Source organism: Ahaetulla prasina, chromosome 11 (assembly GCF_028640845.1).
Source record: "Ahaetulla prasina isolate Xishuangbanna chromosome 11, ASM2864084v1, whole genome shotgun sequence".
In the NCBI taxonomy this organism is placed as follows: domain Eukaryota; kingdom Metazoa; phylum Chordata; class Lepidosauria; order Squamata; family Colubridae; genus Ahaetulla; species Ahaetulla prasina.
The window spans coordinates 5,602,262-5,629,134 of NC_080549.1; the positions used below are offsets into that span (position 1 = coordinate 5,602,262).

General features: G+C 45.1%; 1 protein-coding gene across 1 annotated transcript in view; it reads right to left on the minus strand.

Moving 5' to 3' along the window:
* The window catches only part of IL1RAPL2 (interleukin 1 receptor accessory protein like 2), a 432,928-nt gene that overhangs the window by 139,197 nt on the left and 266,858 nt on the right, over positions 1–26,873 (minus strand). The window contains exon 5 of the mRNA XM_058154577.1: positions 21,368–21,521. Coding sequence (XP_058010560.1) covers positions 21,368–21,521 — 154 coding nt within the window. The remainder of the gene's footprint in view (positions 1–21,367; positions 21,522–26,873) is intronic.

Here is a 26,873-nt window from a genome sequence, read left to right on the forward strand (position 1 = left end):
GGAGTCCCTCTCTGTGGGAACGTACCGGACGATGGGAGATAGAAGCCGGCAGTAGACGGTCCCGTAGATAGCCCGGTCCTAAGCCATGGAGCGCTTTAAAGGTGGTAACCAATACCTTGAAGCGCACCCGGAAAACAACAGGTAGCCAGTGCAGTCTGCGCAGGATAGGTGTTATATGGGAGCTCCGAGACGCTCCCTCAATAACCCGCGCAGCCGCGTTCTGAACTAGCTGAAGTCTCCGGGTGCTCTTCAAGGGGAGCCCCATGTAGAGAGCATTGCAGTAGTCCAGGCGAGAGGTAACGAGAGGACATCTTGCCCTGCACCTGGAGGACTGGAACTGGGAGGCATCTCCAGTTGGGATGGGGTCTTGATTGGACCATGTGATGGACATGTGGGTGTTGGGCAGGGACTTGGACTTTCCTTTGGGTGGGGAAAACCCGGAAGCTTTCAGATTCGGGTTTTCCCAGATGTGCCAATATGACATCTCTAATAAAATGGAACTTTGAGGAAACTCAAGGCTCGGAGTTTTCTTTGGTTGGGGGTGTTACTTGGAACCCTGACACTAAAAGGGTGACGCTGAATCTTTGCCCCCAAATGGTGGTGATGATGAGGTTTCCTGGCCGTTGTAAAAATGGTGCTGGTGCGCTGGTCACGTCTGCCCAACCTTAATTTTGAAGCTAGAATGGCAGTCTTTCCAGGACACATGGATGAGTCCATCATGTGTCATTGTTGGCTGGTTATTGGCGTGGAAGAGTTAATATTCAGAATAACTTTTCAAACTGTTACCGTTCCAATCCATTAGAACCACACTGGCAATATGGAGATGAAGGAAATAGACAGCTAACTAGATAAAGCAGGGTGTGTAATGTGATAGAGTCAACCCTAGGCGGCCTCTATGGACATAATTTGGTCTCCCTGATTAAGACTGGTAGATCCTTTCCACAGATTTGACTAAATTGATGGGCATCATTTTTCAAGATTGCTCAAATAGTTCGCTGTTTAAACTCCGAGTGTTGCAGCTATAATAACGGGTAATATCATCGCTCCCTTAAGTCTACCTCTGCCGCTCACAGTCTATTGCTGTTGCGCGCAGACAGAATTGCTCGATCATATTTCAAGAATATGATTGCAGCTTCAGAAGCCGCGCTAATATACAGCTAATCGTTTAAAAAGGGGGTAACTTGATCAGAGTGTGACAGCAAATATGAAATCAGTAGCTCATCGCCGCTTAGGTTTACCGATTCACACTCTTGGTTTGTCCTACGGGGTGTTCTCTGAACTCAAGTCTTTGCTTTCAAGCATTTCATTACCCAACTAGTTAACATCATCAGTGCTAGTGAGTGTGACGTGTTCTCCCTTATTTATATACGGTAGTTTGCCCTGCCAGGGTCGGTTTTCTCCTTGATAGCTCCTTGATTGGGATATTGTTTTCTTCTTAACTAATTTGTCTAGTGTTAACCCTCGCTTGGAGGGACACAGTGGCTCAATGGCTAAGACACTCAGTGGCTAAGAAGCTTATCTATCGAAAGGTCAGCAGTTCAGCAGTTCGAATCCCTAGTGCCACGTAACGGGGTGAGCTCCCATTACTGGTCTCAGTTTCTGCCAACCTAGCAGTTTGAAAGCATGTAAAAAAAGCAAGTAGAAAAATAGGGACCACCTTTGGTGGGAAGGTAACAGCGTTCCGTGCGCTTTTGGCGTTGAGTCATGCCGGCCACATGACCACGGAGACGTCTTCTGACAGCGCTGGCTCTTCAGTTTTGAAACGGAGATGAGCACCGCCCCCTAGAGTCAGGAACGACTAGAATATATGTGCGAGGGGAACCTTTACCTTTACCTTAATCCTCGCTTATCTAGGTCGCTGAGTCTTTTTTTTTTTTCCCCTTCTTGGCTTATTTTGTAAATTGACTCTGGCTGGTCCAAGAGCAGTGGATAATTTCAATTTCAATTGATTCTTCGCTGTCAGTTAATTGTCTTTCCCGAATGGTGTCTAAATGTGGTTTCTCTCCATGTTGACTACTGATGGCTCGTTTGTCGGAATGCCCAGTTTCTAGGAATTCCCTGGATTCATCTTGGTCTAGGATGAGCTCAGTTTCTCAGTTAAAACTATGCTGGAGCCTGTCCGAGGGTGGTGAGATTATGGAGTTTTCATTGTTTCTTCTGACGACAAAATACTGTGCTATACGGACAAAGAAAGCACTTGAAAACGTTCAAGTTTCATCATTTATCTCACAAGAGCGCAAGGCTGGAGGAGAGGGGGAGCACACTGGCCCCCCTGCCACCCAGGAACTTTAATCACACAACAAACACACACACACACACACACACACACACACACACACACACACCCGCCCCTCATTCTCTAGTAGAAGTCTCAATTGACTTTAATAAGAAACTAATTGCTGAGAGATTAGTGCCTGCTTTATGCAACAAGCTACAAAGCAGATGAGGACAAGACGATAACAAGATGTAATCAAGAGATATTAAAGACAACAAAATAGCAAAGAGGAACCGGGAGAGGAAGAAGAGACAGCGCTGTTCTAAGCAAAAAAATAAATAAAAATCAAATGAATTCCCTCCCCAAATTCTATACCCGTGACATTGCTACAAGGAAACGCAGCCGCTCCCCGTAATTAAGGGATTGCTTTGCATTCTTGGAACAGCCTTCAAAAGCAGGAGAACAGGATAAAAAAACGTCAAAGAATCTGCCGCAGTCGGAGAAATGTCTATTATGGAAAGAGCATAATTATGTACTTCAAGCAGTACTTTTCAGCCTTGGCAACTTGAAGATAGATGGACTTCAAGTCCCAGAATCCCCCAGCCAACCTGCTGGGGCTTGAAGTTCACACATGTTAAACTTGACAAGGTTGAAAAATACTATAGTCTCCATCTCCTCCTCCTCCTCCTCCTCCTCCTCCTCCTCCTCCTCCTCCTCCTCCTTCCTTCATCCCTTTTCTTTTCTACCCCTCTTCTCCTCCTTCTTCTTTTCCTTATCCATCCTTCTTCTATTTCTCCTCCCGTCTCCTCCTCCTTCCCTTCCTTCTCCTTCTTCTCCTTCATCCAATTTCCCTTTCCCTTCCTCCTCCTCCTCCTCTTATTCCAACCCTCTTCTCTACCCCTTCTCTCCCCTTCTTCTTTTCCTTATCCATCCCTCTTCTACTTCCAGTTCCTCCTCCTCTTCATCCCTCTTCTTTTCTACCCACTTCTTCTTTTCCTTATCCATCCCTCTTCTACTTCTCCAGCCCTCTCCTCCTCCTCCTCCTTTTCCTTATCCATTCCTCTTCTACTTCTCCAGTCCCCTCCCCCTCTCTTGTCATCTTGGACAACCGGAAAAGTTCAACCTTTGAGCAGTTACCAGAGACACCTCATGAAGTTGATTGGCCATCACACAACTTCAACAAAGCATCATGAACTCACTTGCAAACCTAGGCCTCCAATCCAGTCAACCGCACTGCCTGAGCCTCCCACCTTGGAAAAGTACCCTCAAAAATAAAACATTTTAATTGCATTTGGAGTTGCTCTTCTGCCCTTTCTTTCCCTCCGTTTTACAACAAACCTTCTTCTCCTCTTTTCCTCCTCCTCTTCTTCCAACCCTCTTCTTCTCTACCCCTTTTCTCCCTTTCTTCTTTTCTTTATCCATTCCTCTACTTCTCCAGTCCCCTCCTCCTACTCCTCCTGCTCCTCCTCCTCCTTTTCCTTATCCATTCCTCTTCTACTACTCCAGTCCCCTCCTCCTCCTCCTCCTTTTCCTTATCCATTCCTCTTCTACTACTCCAGTCCGCTCCTCCTCCTCCTGCTCCTGCTCCTCCTCCTCTTCCTCCTCCTCCTCCTTTTCCTTATCCATTCCTCTTCTACTTCTCCAGTCCCCTCCTCCTTCCCCTCTCTTGTCATCTTGGACAACCGGAAAAGTTCAACCTTTGAGCAGTTACCAGAGACACCTCATGAAGTTGATTGGCCATCACACAACTTCAACAAAGCATCATGAACTCACTTGCAAACCTAGGCCTCCAATCCAGTCAACCGCACTGCCTGAGCCTCCCACCTTGGAAAAGTACCCTCAAAAATAAAACATTTTAATTGCATTTGGAGTTGCTCTTCTGCCCTTTCTTTCCCTCCGTTTTACAACAAACCTTCTTCTCCTCTTTTCCCTCCCTCCCTCCTTCCTCTCCTTTCCTACCTTCTTCCTCCTCCTCTCCCTCCTCATACCAACTTCCCCTTCCTCTCCCCCATGCCTCTCCTTTCTTTAGAGAGAATATGTATGATTATCTATGAATAAGAAAATGTACATTATATGTGTATAAGAAAAAATTAAAAAATTTTTTAAAAAAGGAACAGTACCCTCAAATCCTGATCGAAACACCGAACGGAAAATTATTCGAGATGTTGTGGGCCACTTAATAAATTCCCCAAAGTGTAGCCAGGATCCCTTTCCCCCATGATATGATATCACGATGTTAGTAGTAACAATCAAACCAATTACGAAGCTGGCCGTATTTTTCCTTCTCACCAAAGGCAGATTTCGATCTCAGCTTAGCGATGCCTGCAACCAGGAGTGAGTGGTTCCCCCCACACCTTTTCTTGTAGCAAAAGCAAAAAGTCTGGACTATAAATCAGAAGAAGAAGAAGGAGGGGAAAAAATGATCCTTAGCAGCTCACCCATAGTTACTGTTTGCTTGAGTTTTGGGGGGGGTGTGGATTTTTTTTTTTTTTTTTTTGCTTGCTAACTTGCTCCCAAAGATTATTTACCTCCCTGCTTGTCGCTGATAGGAATTTGCCTTTGGTCCCGGAGATTTTTATTTTAGATCAGCAACAATGAACATTCAATTTCCCCATCGCTCTCTTTTGAGCACTAAAGTACAATAACCCAGATTAAGATATACTGCAGCTGTCAAAAGCGGAAGCTGTGAATGATGGTAGGGTGCTGGGGACCAGCCAGGCTAAAAAGCATAGTGTGGATGGTTATTCCTTCTTCACATCCTTTGCATACAGAACGGTTTGGCTTTATCCCCCCCCCCCCCGTGCAATTTTGCTCCAAATTAGGGGCTGGGGGCTGATTTGATTTGGGTACAGCCAAAAAATTATCTTTCCTTGGGTGCTTCCTCTGACGCTCAATCTGAGCAAGGCAGCACAAATATCACAGCCGTGCGTCCTCGCGAAATAAATACGGCAGTACGGAAATATGATGGATCGACAGCCTGCCCAGACTCCGTCCTTAAATATATCCATTCAAGTGATATATATATTCAATTCATCAAGTCTGTATTTCATTATCTGCTTAATTGATTATGTGCCATCCTTCGCAACCGCATAGATATTCGGTCTCGAATCTGATTTCCCCCCCCCACCAAGTCTTCCAGCAGCATTCATACACTGTATTTAATATGCCACTTGGTTTATAACTTAATCAATGGTATATATGTATATATCTCTGTGGGTGTGCATTGTGTGTGTGTGTGTGTGTGTAATTGATGCATCATCTTTTAATGAGGTTGTGTTTTCGTCTGGCTGGAATACTGTGTACGTTTATACCAGTGGTGGATTTCTACCGGTTTCGCCTGGTTCAGGCAAACTGGTAGCGGTTTTTTTATTTATTTATTTACATTTATATCCCGCCCTTTTTTGAAGACTCAGGGCGGCTTACAGTGTATAAGGCAATAGTCTCATTCTATTTGTATATTTACAAAGTCAACTTATTGCCCCCCCAACAATCTGGGTCCTCATTTTACCTACCTTATAAAGGATGGAAGGCTGAGTCAACCTTGGGCCGGGCTTGAACCTGCGGTGGCAACAGGAGGCTCTGCCCACCCCCCGGACATCATCACGGATGCTCTGCGCATGCGCAGAAGCACTGCACATTTGCTCACAGTTAGGGGATCAAAATTCGTACACTTGCTTCATATTTATGATGGCCCCAATATCCCGGGATCACATGAACCCCTTTTGCGACCTTCGGACAAAGCGAACTGAATGGGGGAAGCCAGAGTTCACTTAACGACCGTGTCACTAACTTAACAGCTACAGTGATTCACTTAACGACCGTGCCAAGAAAAGGTCATAAAACGGGATAAAGCCCACTGAACAAGCATCACATTTAGTGACAGGAATTGCGGGCTCCGTTGCGGTCGTACGTCAAGAATTATCTGTAAAAGTTAGAGTGGTTTTTGGGGGGTTTTTTTGTGTGTCTCTGCGTGCCACTTTAAATAGAATAGAATAGAATAGAATTTTATTGGCCAAGTGTGATTGGACACACAAGGAATTTGTCTTTGGTGCATACGCTCTCAGTGTACATAAAAGAAAAGATACGTTCATCAAGGTACAACACTTACAACACAATTGATGGTCCATATATCAATATAAATCATAAGGATTGCCAGCAACAAGTTATAGTCATACAGTCATAAGTGGAAAGAGATGGGTGATGGGAACGATGAGAAGATTAATAGTAGTGCAGATTCAGTAAATAGTCTTGACAGTGTTGATGGAATTATTTGTTTAGCAGAGTGATGGCCTTCGGGAAAAAACTGTTCTTGTGTCTAGTTGTTCTGGTGTGCAGTGCTCTATAGCGTCATTTTGAGGGTAGGAGTTGAAACAGTTTATGTCCAGGATGCGAGGGATCTGCAAATATTTTCACGGCCCTCTTCTTGATTCAAAAAAAAACATGCCACTCAACATTCCTATGCAGATGCTGTTCTCAAATAAAGTTTTAGAAATTTCCAGAGCTCATCTGAAACTCAAGAACTGAATGCGAAGCAGAACCATAAACGACGAGAAAAAGTAGAAGAAAGCTAATGGAGGTTGGGGGTGGGAGGTGGGGAAAAAGCTTTTAAAAAGCACTTGGAACTTTTATGACCGTTTAGATTTCAAGTTCTTGGATTCACCATAAAAATGCCAACAGATATCCTCCCCCCCCCCAAAAAAAAACTCATAGGAAACACATCAGCCACTCTACTTTTGAGGCAGTTTGAGTTTCGTTAACCTTCCTCTTTATTTTACTTTTTTTCTTTTTCTCTCTCCAACCGCCATGCCTGGCTATTTGGCAAGCTGTGCCTGAGAAAATATAAAGAAAGGAAAATTCCTATTATCTCAGCATTGCTTTGGCGAAAGACGTTTTAAGGAAAGATTTTTCCCGCGTGATGCCATCTCTGGGACCCCTGCAATTCAAAATGACTTGTTGCCTTTGTCGCCTTCCTAGCCACGTTAAAATCACAAATCGTGGTTTTAAAGAGCCCTTGTGGCGAATTAATTCCTGGATGTGAGATCAGAGCTTTTTAATTGTAATTTTTTCTGAGGGGGAGGGGGAATTTTAAAGCGGAAGACGCAGATTAAGTCTTGAAAGCAGTTTTGTTGCCCCTGTAAGTTTTTAAAACTTTCTCTTTCCCCTTCGAAATCTAAGCTGTTATCCATCAGCTACTGCTGTGAGCCATCTTTCCTTTGCGATGTGCCTTGGAAACTGTATTTCAGGTATTCTTTTTAATGTGCTATGCAAGAAAGCTTTCCAAATGCTAAGCCAACTTTCCCTTAAAAGCTTTGGCGGAGGGCTGCTCTGAGAAGAATAACTCAGAAAAGAATTAAAACTTTGTGCAAAACTAGGAATAGATTGAAAAAACTAAAAACTGTCTACTATTGACCTCACCCCATTCCTAAAAGGACTATAAGGGGCGTGCATAAGAGCAAAAAAGTGCCCACCGTTCCTGTCCTATTGTTCCCTTATTATATCAAATTAACATAGCTGTTGCATACTTTTACTTATATATATTTTTTCTTTTATGATGTGTCTTTTTTTTTAATGTCAATTTGTGTATACTGTTGTGACAAAATGAATTTTTTTTAAAAAAAGAGTCCTCCCGTGGGCACAGGTAATTTAGCTGCCCCCCATCCTCCTGCATTTTAGCTGACTGTGGATAAATGGGATTATTCACCAACCTACTAAGAAGGCGGCAGGTTGGGAAAGCAGAAAAATGTGATATTCTGCCACTGAAACAGCACCTCGTACAGGTATTCCTGTTTGCAGGAAATTGATTGCAGAAAATATGACTTCTGTAACAGAGTTGTTAATGCTTGGAACTACCTGACTCTGTGGTCTCTTCTCAAAAGCCCCAAATCTTCAACCAAAAACTGTCTACTGTTGACCTCATCCCATTCCTAAGAGGTCTGTAAGGGGCCTGCATAAGAGCACAAACGTGCCTACCGTTCTTGTCCTATTGTTTCCTTTGATTATGTTCCCTTTGACTTATGACTTCGTTTACTGGCCGTTCCAAGTTACAACAGCACAGGAAGAAAAGAGACTTAGGACCATTTTTCACACTTTACGACCGTTGCAGCATCCCCATGGTCACGGGATCAAAATCCGGATGCTTGCTTCATATTTACGACGGTCGCTGTGATTCCCTTTTGCGATCTTCGGACAAAGCGAACTCAATGGGGGTAGCCAGAGTCACTTAACAACGGTGTTATTGGCTTAACCAAGGCAGGGATTCACTTAACAACGGTGGCAAGAACAGTCGTAAAAAGGGAGCAAAACTCACAACAACAATCTCTCTTAGCGACGGAAACATTGTGCTCCATTGTGGTCGCAAGTCAAGCACTCCCTGTCTTTGAAAAATATGTTTGCATTATATCATAGTTGTCCAACCTGGGTCGCACCGAATAAAGAGGAATTGTCTGGGGCCATAATATATAATATTCTTAATGTATCTAAATAACAAGCTTCCTTTATTTATTTATATATTTTTTAATTATCTTGCTAGAAGCATTTGAAATGTGGAATTTATAGGCAGCTGTTACATATAAGCTGGGTCGACAAAATCAGAAAGGAGGAGGGGAGAAGCCGCCTGGGAAAGCCAAGAGAAATCATCAAAAACCATAAAAAAGCGAAAAAGTTAGAATTTTTTGGACCTGGGATGCGACACCCGGAAAAATACGGTTTCCTTCACTTCATCCTCCAAGGAAAGATTGAAGGCAAAGGAGGTCCAGGCAGAAGAAGAACATCATGGCTTCAAAATCTAAGGGACTGGTTTGGAGAAAACTCAGCAGCACTTTTTCACGCGGCTGTTGATAAAAATAGGGTGGCCAACATGATCGCCAACATCCGATGACAGATATGGAAGGAGGAGGAGGAGGAGGAGGAGGAGGAGGAGGAGGAGGAGGAGAAGGAGGAGGAGGAGAAGGAGGAGGAGGAGGAGAAGAAGAAGAAGAAGATGAGGAGGAGGAGGAGGAGGAGGAGAAGGAGGAGGAGGAAAGAAGAAGACGAAGAAGACGAAGACGAAGAAGAAGAAGAAGAAGAGGAGGAGGAGGAGGAGGAGGAGGAGGAGGAGGAGGAGGAGGAAAGAAGAAGAAGAAGAAGAAGAAGAAGAAGAAGAAGAAGAAGAAGAAGAAGAAGGAAGAAGAGGAAGAAGGAGGAGAAGAAGAAGAAGAAGAAGAAGAAGAAGAAGAAGAAGAAGAAGAAGAAGAAGAAGAAGAAGAAGAAGAAGAAGAAGAAGAAGAAGAAGAAGAAGAATCATCTTGGGGGTCCTCATTATTAGCTGTCCCAGAGTTCCTGCACTAGATGAGTTTGGTAGAAGCTCTCAAGAAGAACATGGAATGGATATTGCCAAACTCTCCTAGCTGCAGAGCAAATGTTTTATTAATCAGCCATACTTGGCCGGGGGGGGGGGGGGGGGATGAAGTATATGTGTTCCTCCCGCCTGTCTATTTTATCCCAAAGTGCCTCATTCGTGGCAATTTAGTTCATTTGCCTCCAAATGCAAAAGACATAAATTACATCACTTACTGTCAATGTACATCGTGATCATCATTACACATCATTGACATAAATTGATACAAATAATGTAAATATGGTCCAATTCAACGTAAATGTTAGAAGGCTTTATCTGGAATGTTTTGAACGCAACAGGTTTGCCTGTTATTGGGGGGGGAAAGGAAGAAAGTCTAAACAGAAAAATGATTCACTGCCTCTCCAGTCTGGTAAGTGGGATCTGTTAAAGCAACTGTTTATTTTAAGTTCTTTTTCTTTCTCCCCTTCCCTTCCCTTCCCTTCCCTTGCTTCCATTTACTTCCTCTCCTCTCTTCTCCTTCCTTCATTCCCTCCTTCCCTTCCTTGTTTCCTTCTCTCTTTCCTTCCTTCTCCTCTCCTCTCCCTTCTTTTCTTCTTTCCTCCCTCCCTCTCCCATCCTCTCTCCTTTCCCCTTTCCTTTCCTTTCCTTTCCTTTCCTTTCCTTCCTTGTTTCTTCCTTTCCTTCCCCTTTCCTTCCTTTCCTTTCTTTTATCTTCCTTTCCTTTTCTTTCCTCCATCTTTCCTTTCCTTTCTTCTATCTATCTTTCCTTTCTTCTATCTTCCTTTCTTCTATCTTCAACAACAACGACTTTGTAGTTAGCTTTTCATTCATCTCCCTTTTTAAAAAAAAATTGAATTTATATCCCGCCCTTCTCCGAAGACTCAGGGCGGCTTACATTGTGTAAGGCAATAGTCTCATCCATTTGTATATTATATACAAAGTCAACTTTTATTGCCCCCAACAATCTGGGTCCTCATTTTACCTACCTTATAAAGGATGGAAGGCTGAGTCAACCTTGGCCCTGGTGGCCCTGGTGGGACTCGAACCTGCAGTAATTGTAATTGCAGGCAGCTGTGTTAATAATAGCCTGTTGAGCCACAAGAAGCCCTTAAAAATACTGTTGTTCTCATTCCCTTTCTTATTAGAATTCACCTCTTTACATAACTGGAGTTTTGAAACGTTACTCCGCTGGAACACAACGTTTCAAAGCCCTAGTCGTTTTACACAACAGGCTGCTTAGATCGCAGGCTAGTCCTGTCCTTTCCAAATCCATCAGTTGAAAAGTTCTTGGATGTGGTAAAAATTCAGTTCTGTAGCTCGGTTTTGCTGTATTGAACCAATCTGATCGACATCACCAGTAGAACCTGGCTGAATTATCAGTCGAGTAAAAACCCTTCCTCAAAATAGCTGATATGGATTAGAAATTAGGATAGTATAAAGGTAAAGGTAGAGGTTCCCCTCGCACATATGTGCTAGTCATTCCCGACTCTAGGGGGCGGTGCTCATTTCCGTTCAAAGCCAAAGAGCCAGCGCTGTCCGAAGACGTCTCCGTGGTCATGTGGCCGGCATGACTCAACGCCAAAGCTGATCCCTGTTTTTCTACTTGCCTTTTTTTACATGCTTTCGAACTGCTAGGTTGGCAGAAGCTGGGACAAGTCACGGGAGCTCACCCCGTGACGCGGCGCTAGGGATTCGAACCGCTGTACTGCCAACCTTTTGATCGACAATCTCAGCGTCCTATCCCCTGAGCCACTGCATCTCTTTAGGACAGTACAGAGGTGCACAAAACGGAAAAGGTCTTCCGCAGTCACGACATAAGCCTAAGATTGAAAAATCAGATGCTTGTCAGGTGTTACGTCTTTTTTATCCTGCTCTTTGGAGTGAAGAGTTGGGACAGAAAGCCACTCAAGGAGACCAGAAGCATTCGAAATGTGGAATTTATATATAAGCTGGGTTGACAAAAATCAGAAAGGAGGAGGGGATAAGCCGCCTGGGAAAGCCAAGGAAAATCATAAAAAAGCGAAAAAGTTAGAATATTTCGGACCTTGGATGCGACACCCAGAAAAATCCGCCATATTTCATTTAATCCTCCAAGGAAAGATTGGAGGCAAGAAGAGGAATAGAGGTGTGAAAAGAACATACCTTATTTGTAGCCTATGACTATCATTAAGTGTTGTAAGTGTTGTACCTTGTCTTTTATGTACACTGAGAGCCTATGCACCAAGACAAATTCCTTGTGTGTCCAATCACACTTGGCCCATAAAAATTATATTCTATTCTATTATTCTATACCTGTATCAAATTCTATACTACTTCCAATCTTATTACAACCTTTTATACCAGTTGTGATGTCTATGGAGAATTGCTGTCACCCGCATTGTCCAGTTGCGTTCCGAAAAAGCACCGTTGAGACTACCATGATAACTTCCAAGTATTGACTACTAACAATCCTTTTACCCTTGAATTTCTTCCAGTTAATTATCCACAAGAGTTGATTAATTACACTGACATAAATACTTCATCTTGATCATCCCCCTAAGTAGCTCAGAGTCAATGGACATTATAAGTGGAAATCATTAATGTTTTTAAAAAACACGAATGATGATTCCCAGTAACCCTCTATTTGCAAACTTAGGGTGAAAGGGTATAAATTACAGCCCCTCTCAACTGGGAGGTTGGGTTTTTGGGACTTTAGCAGAGGTGGGTTTCAGCTGGTTCTGACCAGTTCGGAGAACCGGTAGCAGAAATTTTGAGTAGTTCGGAGAACCGGTAATAAAAATTCTGACTGGCCCCACCCTCATCTATTTTCTGCCTCCCAAGTTCCAGCTGATTGGGAGGAAATGGGGATTTTGCAGTATCCTTCCCCTGGATTGGGGAGGAAATAGAGATTTTACAGTATGCTTCCCCTGGAGTGGGGTGGGAATGGAGATTTTACAGTATCTTTCCCCTGCTATGCCCACCAAACCATGCCATGCCCACCAAGCCACACCCACAGAACCGGTAGTAAAAAATTTTGAAACCCCACCACTGGATTTTAGGTTTGGTGGACTTTAATTCCCAGAATTCCCCTGTCAGCATGGAATTCTGGGAGTTGAAGTCCACACCTCATAAAGAGGCTAAGGTTGAAAAACACGGCCCTGAGGCCTAGAAGAGACTAAAAGATGTCACAAAAAAGGCACTCACTCTCCCAATTTTGGAACAAATTTTCGGATTCTTCCAAGCGAAAGTAGAATTTGCTAAAAATTGGGGCCAAAGCACTGCTGACAAGTGGAAAAATAAAGAAACCAAAACGATCCCTCCCTGACCATCCAATGGTGCCCCTTAGCTGTGAGATAGGAGCATCCATACAAAAACACGTTTACAGAGAAAGAAACTTGAGACCACATTCCTCTCGTGGGCCAACCGAGTAAATTTCGTGATTTAAGACTGGAGTAAAGCAAACCTCTGGTGGCTCAGCAGACTAAGTCTGTCTGTTATTAACACAGCTGCTTGCAATTACTGCAAGTTCAAGTCCCACCAGGCCCAAGGTTGACTCAGCCTTCCATCCTTTATAAGGTAGGTAAAATGAGGAGCCAGATTGTTGGGGGCAATAAAAGTTGACTTTGTATATAATATACAAATGGATGAAGACTACTGCTTGACATAGTGTAAGCCGCCCTGAGTCTTCGGAGAAGGGCGGGATATAAATGCAAATAAACAACAACAACAACGAGTTGACTCTGGTGAAAAGCAATGGAGGAATGCCTCACAAAACGATAAAAGGGAACATTATTTACCATTCTATTTATGGTGCATGAGATACACTCTACAGCTTGGGAAGCTGTAAAGCAAAGCAACGGAGAACTGGGATTATATATAATTCATAGACTGCAGCATATCGCTCCTTTTTTCGCCGCGTCTTTACAGGCCTTCTGAAGGACGCCTCCATCTTCCTGTCCTTTGCAGAATTGTCATCTTCATGAGTCTAGGATCAGTGGGCCTCTTGGCCAACCTTCTCATTGACACAGCTATGTGTACTGAAGCCCCTTCCTTTTTTTTAATTTAATTGACTTTTTTTTAAAAAAAGACAATTAAAGACAAGTTTGTCTAATGGAATCCATCAGAAAAGAGACCCTCCTTTTTTTGAGGCGGGGGGATGGGAACCATTTGCTATATTAAGTCTGGGTCTTCTGTCTGCTGTTTTTAAGATGTCCACTTCAGGGTTGTTTTTTTTTTTTTACATTTATATCCCGCCCTTCTCCGAAGACTCAGGGCGGCTTACAGTGTGTAAGGCAATAGTCTCATTCTATTTGTATATTTACAAAGTCAACTTATTGCCCCCCCAACAATCTGGGTCCTCATTTTACCTACCTTATAAAGGATGGAAGGCTGAGTCAACCTTGGGCCTGGTGGGATTCGAGCCTGCAGTAATTGCAGGCTGCTGTGTTTTAATAACAGGCTATCTTACAGCCTGAGCCACCACGGCCCCCAAACAGTTACCCCCAAACTGTTGACCTTGTCTATGGAGATTCTCCATCATTCAGGCCATGGCTGACCCAAAGGCAGGGGTGAAATCCAGCAGGTACTGACAGGTTCTGGAGAACCGGGAGGAGAAATTTTGACTAGTTTGGAGAACCGGTAGCAATATCCTTCCCCCAGGAGTGGGGTAGGGAACGGGGATTTTGCAGTATCCTTCCCCTGGAGTAGGGAGGGAATGGAGATTTTGCAGGATCCTCCCCCTAGAATGGGGATGGAATGGAGGTGTTGCAATATCCTTCCTCCAGGAGTGGGGAGGTGTTAGGTTCTGGAAGTAACGAGGCTGGAGACCAGGGTAGTGACAACAGCTCTTTAATATAGGGTGAACCCAGCAACGGGCTGGGGGAAAAACCTCTCCTTTTATACAGTTCTGCTGGAGGCTTCGACCAATCAGCAACGTGCTGATTTCCCGCTCAAATATTTAAAGGTACAAACATGAATACATAACACTCCTCCCCTCCCAGAAAACACTTTGCCTCTATTTACATATTTATTTACATGTTATTTTTCGACGTAGTCACGCAAATAACCTGGGCGTCTCCTAGTTCTTTCTGACCTGCGCGGTTCAGTTCTGGGTGGTGTTTTGAGCTGGTCGGAGGGGCTGTTTTCTCCTCCCAGCTCTTTCTCTGGGCCAACGGGCTCCGGATTATTGGCCGACTCTTTTTCTTGGCCATCCGGCCTTGGATTAATTTTGGAACTTTCCCTGCTGCTTCCCTCGGGAACCTGATGGCGTCGCTGGAACTCTGGGACCTCAGCTAAGTCTTGCGCCTCCCCCGGGTCATTGTCAGCTGTGGATTCAAATTGGTATTGGTCATGATCTATTTCATTTGGTTCGGTTTGGTCAGTTATTCGTTTCCTTAACTGATCTATGTGGCGCCTCCACACTCGGTTGTCTGGTAGCTCTACCACGTATGATTTTGGGCCGGTTATCTTTATTATTTGCCCTGCGAACCAACTAGGGCCGTCCCCATAGTTTCGGGCCCACACCCGGTCGCCTATGCTCATTTCCCTTGTCTTCTCTAGTTCGCCCTTGTACCCATCGGGTGTGTAATGGGGTTCAAGCGGTCAAGTGGGCACGGAGTTTCCGTCCCATTAGCAATTCGGCTGGGCTTTTCCGGTGGCCGTGCTTGGGGTTCTGTGCTGGACGGCTAGGAAAAGTCTATTTTGTTTGCCAGTCACCTGGCTTGAGCCTGGACAAGGCCTCCTTAGCGCTCGGACGGAACGCTCTGCAAAACCATTCGCGCAGGGTGGAAAGGCGCAGAGAGGGCATGTCGGATGCCTTCCTCTGCCAGGTATTCTTCAAACTGGGCTGCCGTGGTGGGGCCCATTGTCGGACACCAGAGTGTCCGGCAACCCGTGAGTTGCGAATAGGTGGCGCAGAGTTGCGATTACTGCTTCGGCCGTAGTGGATTTCATGATTATGACTTCCAACCATTTGGAAAATGCATCCACAACCACTAGGAATGTTTGGCCGTGAAAAGGGCCAGCAAAATCAATGTGGATTCTTGACCAAGGCCCTTGGGGCTTTTCCCATTCTCTGACTGGGGCCGTTGGGGGTAGAGGTCTGGACTCTTGGCAAGCTTGGCATTTCCCTACCCTCTCAGCAATCTCTGCGTCCATGAGTGGCCACCATACATAGCTTCTAGCTAACCCCTTCATCCTTACGATCCCTGGGTGACCCTCGTGGAGGAGGTCCAATACCTTTCCCCTTAACTTCTCAGGAATTATTACACGATCACCCCATAACAGGCACCCCCCTTGAGCCGAGAGCTCATCTCGTTTTTTAACAAATTCTTTGAACCGTTCGCCCGGCGCAGCGGGCCACCCTCTCTGTACCCAACCGAGTACAGTCCTTAACACAATGTCGGTATGATGCCGAGCCACTTCCTTTGATGTGACTGGGCCAGAGTCCAACGAGTCAATAAGTAGGATGGGCGTCCCCGGAGTGGGGTCTTCGGTCGCCCCTGGTAGTGGGCATCGGCTTAACGCGTCTGCATGCCCCACTTCTTTTCCTGGCCGATGTTGCAGCTTGTACGAATAAGCGGCTAGAAATATAGTCCAACGGGTCAAGCGTGGCGAAAGTGCCACAGGCGTTGGGCGGTCGCCAGCCAGTATCCCTAATAGTGGTCTGTGGTCAGTCACGATTTCAAAATTCCGCCCAAAGACATACTCGTGGAATTTTTTGACCCCTGACACAATGGCTAGTGCTTCTTTGTCTAATTGGCTGTAGTTCCTCTCTGGGGAGGACATTGTTCTAGAGTAGAACGCTATAGGGGCTTCTGTGCCGTTTGGAAGTCTATGGCTGAGTACAGCCCCCACCCGTAAGGGAGGCATAAACCAGCACTAGGGGTAATGAGTCGTGATATTGGATGAGCAGGCTATCACTTGAGAGCAGGTTCTTTACTGCTTCAAAAGCCCTATTTTCTGACTTTCCCCAAGACCAAACAGTATTTTTTCCTAAGAGCCTATGCAGCGGTTCCGCAACGGTTGCTTTGTTCTTTAAAAAGACCGCGTAAAAATTAACCAATCCGAGGAATGCCTGCAGCTCTGCTTTGTTTTTGGGCGCTGGAGCCTTCCTAATTGCCTTAACCTTGCTCTCAGTAGGGTGAATTCCTTTCTTGTCTATCCGGTAGCCCAAGAAATCGACGGATTCGACCCCTATCTGACATTTGTTTGTCTTGACTTTTAGTCCGGCTGTCCGGAAAATGCTCAAGACCTTTCTTAACCGCTCCCCCAATTCCTCCATGTTTTCCCCTGAAATTAGGACATCATCGAAGTAGGGAACTACCCCTGGGAGCCCCTGCAGTAGTCGTTCCATCAGGTTTTGGAACAGCCCTGGTGCCACACTGACCCCAAATTGCAATCGGGTGCACTTGAAGGCCCCCCTGTGCGTCACAATCGTTTGGGCTTGACTGTCGGGCGTCTACTGGCAGTTGTTGGTAGGCTTGGGCCAAGTCTAACTTTGCAAAGACTTGCCCTTGCCCCAAAGAGTGCAATAAGTGTTGCACCACGGGAACCGGGTAAGCGCTTTTCTGTAAGGCTTTGTTAAGCGTCGCCTTGTAGTCAGCGCAAATTCTAATTGACCCGTCCGGTTTGATGGGGGTGACGATTGGCGTCTCCCACTTTGCGTGGTCGACTGGCACCAAAATCCCCTGATTAATGAGCTTATCCAGCTCCTTATCGATTTTTGGTTTTAGGGCAAAAGGGACTCTCCTCGCCTTAAGCCTAATGGGGGCTACCTGGGGGTCTAAGTTGAAGGAAATAGGGGTCCCCTTGTACTTGCCCAGGCAGTCCTTGAAGACATCTTCGAACTCGTTAAAGAGAATGTCTTTCAGGTTACAGTCACTTCTGTAGATGCCAGTCACTCCCATGCCCAGGGCACGAAACCAGTCTAGTCCCAACAGACTGGGCAGAGTTCCTTCGACGATCGTGATGGGCAGGGTCTTTTTATGTGGACCGTACTCGACTCGGACGGAGGTGGTCCCTCGAACAGGGATGCGATTCCCCTGGTAGTCGTGCACTCGTAGCCGTTGTGCTTGCAGGTGGCGCTTGACGGACGGCAGCGACCGCCAAAGTGTCCCAGGACATGATGGTGATCGCTGATCCGTGTCTACTTCAAGCCGGCACCGTACTCCTCTATTTTTGGCTTGGTGAAGATCTTCTTCTCCACTTTGGTGTGCGCCTATGACCACAGTTGTTTGGTTGGAATCCGCGCCTTTTTTGTTTGAGCCAATCGCGGGCCGCCTTGCCGATTCCGCGCTCTGATTGGCCGATTTGAATTTTCGGCGGGAAGGTTGGGCCGCTCGACAAACTTGAGCTAGGTGCCCTTTCTTCCCACACCGCCGACATGTCGCGTCTTTAAACTTGCAGCGTTGGCGCTGGTGTTGACCCCCGCAGCTTCCGCATTCGTCTCGGTCCCCCTTGTCGCGTTTCTCGGTGCAGCAGACCCCTTCCTCGTCTTCACCGTCGGATTCGGTCTGAACCTCCTCCTGGTGCACCGGAGTTGCCTTCGCGCTCGCCTTTTGTGGGACCGGCTTCTGCAATGTCTCTGCCGCTTGGGATGACATTTCATGTGCTCTGGCTTCGTCCAGAGCGTTGGCTAGCGTGAGGTTGCTCTTTGCCAGCAGCCGTCGCCGCAATCGGATGTCTTTGACCCCTCGGATGAGTTGCTCGAGAAGCACCTCGTCTAGGTCACGGTATCCGCAGTCCTTGGACGCTCTTCTTAGGGCGGCCATGTAGTCGCCGATGGATTCGCCCTCCATCTGCCTTCGCTCTCCGAATTCAAACCGCCGCACGTATTTGGATGGCGTGGGTGCGAAGTGGTTTCTTAGTAATGTCTGTAAAGTTGGCCACGACACCGACTGCAACGGCGTTGGCTCTGCCAGGGCTTCCGCGATGTCGATGACCTCCGGACCGCAGTGGCTTAGGAAATAAGCCCTCTTTCGGTTATCTGGAACTCCGTGCAGTTCGTTGGCTTCTAGAAAGCTTTCGAAACGGGTCATATACGTTCCCCATTTCTCTTTAGCCGGGTCAAACGGTGCGGGCGGAGTGTAACTGGCCATCTCCGCTTTTCTGCCCTGGGTTTGCTGGGTTCGGGTCTATTGTGCTTCAGCTCGGTTCTGGTTCTCCTCAGCCTCGAGATCCCACCTTCGTCGCCAATGTTAGGTTCTGGAAGTAACGAGGCTGGAGACCAGGGTAGTGACAACAGCTCTTTAATATAGGGTGAACCCAGCAACGGGCTGGGGGAAAAACCTCTCCTTTTATACAGTTCTGCTGGAGGCTTCGACCAATCAGCAACGTGCTGATTTCCCGCTCAAATATTTAAAGGTACAAACATGAATACATAACAGGAGGGAATGGAGATTTTGCAATATCCTTCCCCTGGAGTGGGGAGGGAATGAGGATTTTGCAGTATCCTTCCCCTGGAGTGGGGAGGGAATGGAGGTTTTGCAGTATCCTCCCCCTGCCATGCCCACCAAGCTGGTAGTAAAAACTGGACTTTCTTGATTTTTGTTTTTGTCTTGAAAACATTTTGCCTCTCCAGCCAAGAAGCTTGGAGAACTGTGTTCCAATCACATGGGCATGGCTGCCATCTTTGCTTCCTAACTATGATGGACAAAGTGGGCATAAGTCGACCCTCAGCAGGAGAAAAAAAAATATTTGAATAAGTCACCAGAGCTGGTTTCCCGTTTCCCTCCCCTCCCTTCTTTCCACCCTTCATTTGGGGGGTTTATTATTTCCTTCCCTAGGGCCAGCCGCGCTGACAGATCCACGCTCCTGATACAAAATAATACAAAATGGTTAAAAAACCCCGTTAAGTCTGGAGAAACAACAGATCAAATTATCCTCACTCCATTTGACAGGCCTGGCTCAGGAGAAGACTCCTTGCCGTACAGCGCAGAGAGTGAGAACTGACAATGATAAGTCCCCAGGCAAAGCTCAGAAACTTGGAGAGAAGACCTCCCCCCTCCCCCCGTCTTGCCTGCCTGACATCTTGAAATATTCATGTGAACGCTTAAAAATCAGGGCCATCTTTAAGCGGGGTGAAGTCCCTCTCGATCCCTGTTGCCAAAACACACAAGCTTCTCACACATCTTTGAAAACTGAACAGCGGGGCGTACAAAGATCCCGTCTGTTCGCAGCCCAAGCTCGACATAGCTTGGAGAAACAGGTTGGAGAATCCATAATACTCCAACTCAGTGGTAGTCAACCTGGTCCCTACCGTACACTAGTAGGCGTTCCAGCTTTCATGGTGGGCGGTAGGGGTTTTGTCCGATACTGAAGCCCCTTCCTTTTTTTTAATTTAATTGACTTTTTTTAAAAAAAAATCATAGCATTATTTTAAAACATTTTCATTAGGTTTTCATAAAATTTCCCGTGACAATTTAAATTTCTGAAAATATGCTATTTGTATCGCCCGCGCATAAGTTTAGTTCACGTTGCGTAAGTGAAACTAAATGGCGCTATAGTGCGACCGCAAACAAAAGAGCCTCATCCCAGAATAGCTCGCGCATCTCCCCCCACACCACCCAGCTGTAAAAGACAAGCAGAGCTGGTAGCCGGTGCCCCCCCCAACCCAATCCACGATGCGTGAGAGGCATGCGCAGACGACGGTACAGGGTGCATTACTGTGGAACCGGTGGGCGGTTAGAAAATTTTACTACTAACAGAGATACAAAAGTGGGCGGTAGGTATAAAAAGGTTGACTACCCCTGCTCTAACTAGAATTAGAAATCTATGAGATGTTATGAAGAGATGAGAGCAAAACTTTGGTCCAGTGGTTAAGGCGCCAGGTTAGAGAGCAGGAGATGGTGAGTTCTAGCCCTTCCTTAGGTGTGAAAGCCAGCTGGTTGAGTTTAAGCCAGTCACCAGGAGACTGTGAGTTCTAGTCCAGCCTTAGTCCAGCTGGGTAACTTTGGGCCAACCGCCAGGAGACAGAGTGTTCTAATCCCACCATAAGTGTGAAAGACAGCTGAGAGACTTTGGGCCAACTGCCAGGAGACAAAGAGTTCTAGTCTGCCTTAGGCATGAAAGCCAGCTGGGTGATTTTGGGCCAAACGCCAGGAGATTTGAATTCTAGTCAAGAGATAGCTTTAGTGTAGATACCTGGGGTGTTGTAGTCTAAATAAAATTCTTTCCCCTGGGAATAAAGGACATTGATTCAGGTTTTCGAAAGGCAGAGATTGAGGTCACCTAGCAACTGGACTGTATGCTGATTGGACCAGAGGTGAGATTCTGCCGGTTCACACCGGTTCAGGAGAACTGGTAGCGGCGATCGTGGGTGGCCCACCCCAGCTCCATATCGTGCTATTTAGGCATGTTTTTGAGGCTGGGCGCATACACGGAAGGCATGCAAGCGGACAGTGCATGTGTGAAGTGAGCGTGCGCGCACATGGCAAACTAGTAGTAAAGAAAAGTGAAACCGACCCCTAGATTGGACCGTGTGATTGAGACTGTGCGGGGAAGTGAGAAAGTTTTACTTTTAATTGAGTGAAAAAACTGGCAGGAACTTAAGAGCCGGTTTTCCACCCGGTACGTGCTAATTTGATCTGTCCCAATAAAACGTCCTTTGAGGAATTTGCCTGCCTCGGAGTTCTTATTGAATGGGATGTATTAGTTGGAACCCTGACACATGTCTCTGGACAAGTCTTCGTTTCTCAGATTCATTGACCTCGCAAAGCTGCAGGGAGTGGCACATAAACTACCCAGTAAATCAAGGAGGAATAAGACGCACCATCAAATGTTCAGGCCATCCCCATTATAAGCATCGTCTTCCGTCTCCACGCCGGAAGGTTCCTTACCTGTAACTTTGAGTTCGGTTGTGCGTCTAATCAGCTTCCCTTCGAACTTCAGCTCACAAGTGTAATTTCCACCGTCTTCCTCCTGCACGTCTTCTATTAAAAGCGTGTTCTCTTTCTGAACGACCACGCTTCTCCAGAATTTGGGCTTGCACTCCTGAGGAGGAACGGAAGCAAAAACAAACAAACAAACAGATCGGTGCTTCGAGCCAACGAGAGATCGCACGACCCGCTAATGCAACTTGACTGGATCTTCAATTATGCATGATTTGTTTTATTTATTTACTAAAAATGTCAGTTGCGACCCAGGAATGGGGATCTTGCAAGTCCCAGGTCAACCTTGCGAATTTCTGAGGCGAGGGAATTTACCACACCTCAGGGGATGAACGCTGGAGAACAGATTAGAGAGAGCATCTCCGGTGGAATCCTTCTGTTTTTCATGCCCCGTGTTGGCTGGGAATTCTGGGGACTGCAGTCCCAGAACCCCAAGCGGAAAACCTGACCCCGGGAGAAGCGATTGCAACGGTGCTTTGTTGTCTTGCCTGCCCGCCAGCCATTCTCGAAAACGTCTGACTTGCAAATCCTGTCATTGCTCCGTCGCTTCTTTCAATGGGCAATCTCCCTTCTGCTCAGTTTAATCGGCATGACATCTTAATTGTTAGTTGTCGCCCATCAGGCAGATGTGGTGGAACTTATGGGTGGAACTCAGATAATAACAAGGCAAAGGACCTCCGCATCGGGTGTGTTCAGATGTTGCTTCAGCTATATAAACTCACTTGGCCCTCGACACGCAGAGCTAAATGTATGTGAAAGTGTTGCTCACTCGGATACATACACAGAGAATGAGAGAGAGAGAGAGAGAGAGGGAGGAGAATGAGAGAGAGAGGGAGGGAGGGGAGAGGAGGGAGAGGAGAGGATTGAGAGAATGAGAGAGAGAGAGAGAGAGGAAAATGAGAGAGAGAGGGAGGGAGAGGAGGGAGAGGAGAGGATTGAGAGAATGAGAGAGAGAGGGAAGGAGGGGAGAGGAGAGGAGGGAGAGGATTGAGAGAATGAGAGAGAGAGGGAGGGGAGAGAAGAGGAGGGAGAGGAGAGGATTGAGAGAATGAGAGAGAGAGGAGGGAGGAGAGAAGAGGAGGAGAGGAGAGGATTGAGAGAATGAGAGAGAGGAGGGAGAGAAGAGGAGGGAGAGGAGAGGATTGAGAGTGAGAGAGAGGAGGGAGAGGAGAGGAGGGAGAGGATTGAGAGAATGAGAGAGAGAGGAGAGGAGGAGAGGAGGGAGGGAGGGAGGAGAATGAGAGAGAGAAGAGAGGAGAGGAGAGGAGGGGAGGGGAGGGAGAGAATGAGAGAGAGGGAGGGAGGGGGAGGGAGAGAGAGAGAGAGAAAGAGAGAGAGAGAGAGAGAGAGAGAGAGAGGTAGCAGAGAAGTGAGCTATGACCTAAACTGCTAAAAGCTAAACTGCTTTCTGGGTGACAGTTTTCAAAAGCAGGATAATGACCTCATGAGATTAGGACAAAATCTGTTTATCTCCCTGGAGGTTGAAGGTTGCCACTATGTGGTCTTCTAATCAAGCTCTCCCTCTCCTCGGGGGGAGCGACATCCTTCGATGGCCTCCTTTGCTAGGCTGGCTTGAGATAAATATTTTTCTCACAGGGGACCAAGTTGCTCCCAAACAAATACAGCGATCCCCCAACCCAACCCAACCCAACCCAACCCCCCCCCCCTTGGTTTCTGCTAATCTCTCATCCCAACATGGATGTTGTCAGCCTTCCCTGACATATGACCAAGAATTAGAAGGTCTCTGCTCTCTTCCGACATATGGGGAGGCTCTGCATGTCCCGTCTTGCTTCCAGATAAATTATTTGCAAACATGGCAACATCAGAAGCAAAGCTGACCAGTTGAAGTTTCAATTGCCTCATTCTGCTTCGGGAAGGAAGGAAGGAAGGAAGGAAGGAAGGAAGGAAGGAAGGAAGGAAGGAAGGAAGGAAGGAAGGAAGGAAGGAAGGAAGGAAGGAGAGTGGGAGGGAGTAAAGGGGGGAGGAAGGGAGGGAGGAAGGGAAGAAAGAGGAAAGAAGGAAGGGAGGAAGGGAGGGAGGGAAGGTGGAAGGAGAGTGGGAGGAGGAAGGAAATAGAGGAGGAGAGAGGAGGAGGAAGGAGGAGGGAGGAAAGAAGGCAGGAGGAAGGGAGGAAGGAGAGAGGGATGGAAGGAAGGAGAGGGAGGGAGGGAAGGAGCAAGGAAGGAGAGTGGGAGGGAGGGAGGAGGAAGGAGAGAGGAGGGAGGGAGGAAGGAGTAAAGAAGTTGAAAAGGAAGGAAGGAGGTGGGAGGAAAGAAGAGGGAGGGAAGAAGGAAGGAGGGAGGAAAGGAAGGAGAGGGAGGGAGGGAAGGAACAAGAGCAGGAGGAAGGAAGGAAGGAGAGTGGGAGGGAGGAAGGAGGAAGGGAGGAGAGGGAGGGAGGGAGGGAAGAAGGGAAGGAAGGTGCAAGAGCGAGTGGAAGGAAGGAAGGAGAGGGAGGGAAAGAAGGAAGAAGGGAAGGAAGAGGAAGGGAAGGAGGGAGGGAGGGAAGGAAGGAAATAGAGGGAGGGAGGAATCCCAGATGAAATGAAAGAAAAACAGGACTTTAAAAAAGCTTACAGGAGGCCAACTCGGGAATAAAGACGGAGGCTGTCCTAGAATGAAAAGTCGTCCATATATAAAAGAAGGAAATCAAAGGAACAGCCACGATTTCCATCAACTAAAAGTGTCGTTTTCCATAATTTTACCCCTATTATGATGCTCGCACTTAAAAGAGGCTTCGCCAAGCTCTTTCTTCACCAATGTGAGCCTGAACCGCCTTTTCTTTTTTTTTCTCTCTCTTTTCTTTTCTTTTCTTTTTGAGGAAAACCTCCTGAGCCACCCCATCTTTTTGAGCCTTGCTTTGTTTTCTGAGCTTTTTTTTTTTTTTTTTTTTTTTTTTTTTTATTCAAAAAGTTTTACAAAATTTTTTCCCCCCCTGCTCCCCCCTCCCTTCGCAACCCCCCTCCCCCCCCCGACTTCCCGGAACGAGCACAAGGTATAGTTAAAAATAAAACAAACATATGCTAAAAAATTTTCGTCCCAACTTAATTATACCCCTACAATCATCAATTCCTAACTTCCCCCAAAAGCAATCAAAAATAATACATCATAATCATTCAAAAACAGTCTGATAACTCTTAGTCTGATATCTACGTTGAATATAGTCAATCCATTTTTTCCATTCCTTTAAGTATCTTTCTTGCGTATTGTCTTTCAAAAAGGCTGATATCTTCGCCATCTCAGCCAAATTGGCAACTTTCAATATCCATTCTTGTATTGTTGGTACTTCTTTTTTTTCCAATATTGTCCTATTAGTAATCTTGCTGCAGTTATTAGATTTAAAATCAATTTAGTCTCAATTACTGTACAATCCGTAATAATTCCCAACAAGAAAAATTATGCAGGAACTTTATCTTCTTTTCAGAACATTTTGTAAAATCCACCAAATTTTTATCCAAAAGGCCTTTATGTCCTTACAAGTCCACCAAATGTGAAAATATGTAGCGTCATCACAATTACATCTCCAACATTTTGCTTGCATTTCTGGATACATACACGATAATTTTTTAGGATCTAGATGCCATCTATAAAACATTTTATAAAAAATTTCCCTCAGATTCTGTGCTCATGTGAATATAACATTTCTAACCCAAATTTTTTCCCACGTTTCCAATAATATTGGCTCCTGAAAATTTTGTGCCCACTTTATCATACAGTCCTTTACCAAGTCCCTTTCAGAATCTATTTCAAGTAACACATTATACAATCTCTTTATATGCTCCTGAGACTGATTTCTAATTTGCTTTACCAAATTTCCCTCGTTCTGCTCTATACCAATTTTCTGATCTCCTTCCATCTAGCATGTAATTGCTCATATTGAAACCAAGTATAATTTTCCTTCCTCTTAATACTTGCAGAGATTTTAACTGCAAATTACCTCTTTCAGTATACAAAAGATCTTTATATGTAATCATTTCCTGATTCTGTTCTATGTTTATATTTTCTACTGTATGTCTAGGACATGCGCATATAGGAACCTTATAATTTAGTTTATAAGAGTATTTTTTCCAAACACATGAAGGGCATTTCTTAGCACATGATTTTTAAAGGCCTTATCCACTTTTTGTCATAAATTAAATATGCATGCCATCCATATAACAAATCATAACCTTCTATATTCAAAATTCTATCCTCTGTTAAATTAAACCAATCACTTATTGCAGAGAGAGCTGCTTCATAATATAATTTAAAGTTAGGCATTTTTAAACCTCCCCTTTCCCGAGAATCTTGAATTATTTTCATTTTAACCCTAGCTTTTTTACCTTCCCATATAAATTTGTTAATTCCCTTCTGCCATTCCTCAAGATTCTTATCTTTCTTAATTATTGGTATCATCTGAAAGAGGAATAAAATCTAGGTAAAACATTCATTTTAATAGCAGCAATTCTCCCAGCAAAGATAATTGCAATTTTTCCAAACAATCAACTCCTTCTGAACTTTTGCCATAAAACCTCATAGTTATTCTTATACAATTTCACATTTGATGACGTAATATAAACCCTAAATACTTAACCTTCTTTACAATTTCAAATCCTGTTACTTCCTCTAGTTTTTCTTTCTGTTGTCTGGCCATATTTTTTATTATCACTTTTGTCTTTTTCTGATTTACCTTAAACCCTGAGACATTCCCATATTGATCAATTATTTCCAACAAAGATTTACTAGAATTTATAGGGTTTGTTAAAGTAATCACCAAATCATCTGCAAAAGCTCTTAACTTATATTCATACTGTCTAACTCTAATTCCCTCTATCTCCTTTACTTCTCGTATTTTATCCAATAATGGTTCTAGAGTTAAAATAAACAATAATGGTGATAAAGGACATCCCTGTCTTGTTCCTTTCGCAATCTTAAAAGGTTCTGTTAAGCTACCATTGATTATAATCTGTGCTGTTTGCTCTCCATAAATTGCCCTAATTATTCTTAAAAAACCATCTCCAAATTGCATCTTTTCTATTAATTTAAATAAAAAATCCCAATGCAATCGATCAAAAGCTTTCTCTGCATCGAGAAAAATAAATGCTGCTGGAATAAAATTTTCTTTTCTAAGTACTCCAGTAAATTAACAATCTGCCTAACATTATTCCTCATCTGTCTCCCTTTTATAAATCCAGATTGATCATTATGAATTCTTGCTGCAGAATCAACATTAATCTATTAGCTATTATTTTAACAAAATCTTATAATCATTATTTAAAAGTGAGATTGGCCTATAATTCCCAGGTTTAGAACAATCCTGTTCCTCTTTGGTATCAATGAAATAAAGAGGTTCTCCATGAGGGGAATTCTCCTAGTTGTATCTGATTAAATAATTCCTTAAGTGGACCTAACATCTCATCCTGTAAATTCCTATAATAACTAACTGTAAGCCCATCCGTACCAGGAGTTTTCCCCAT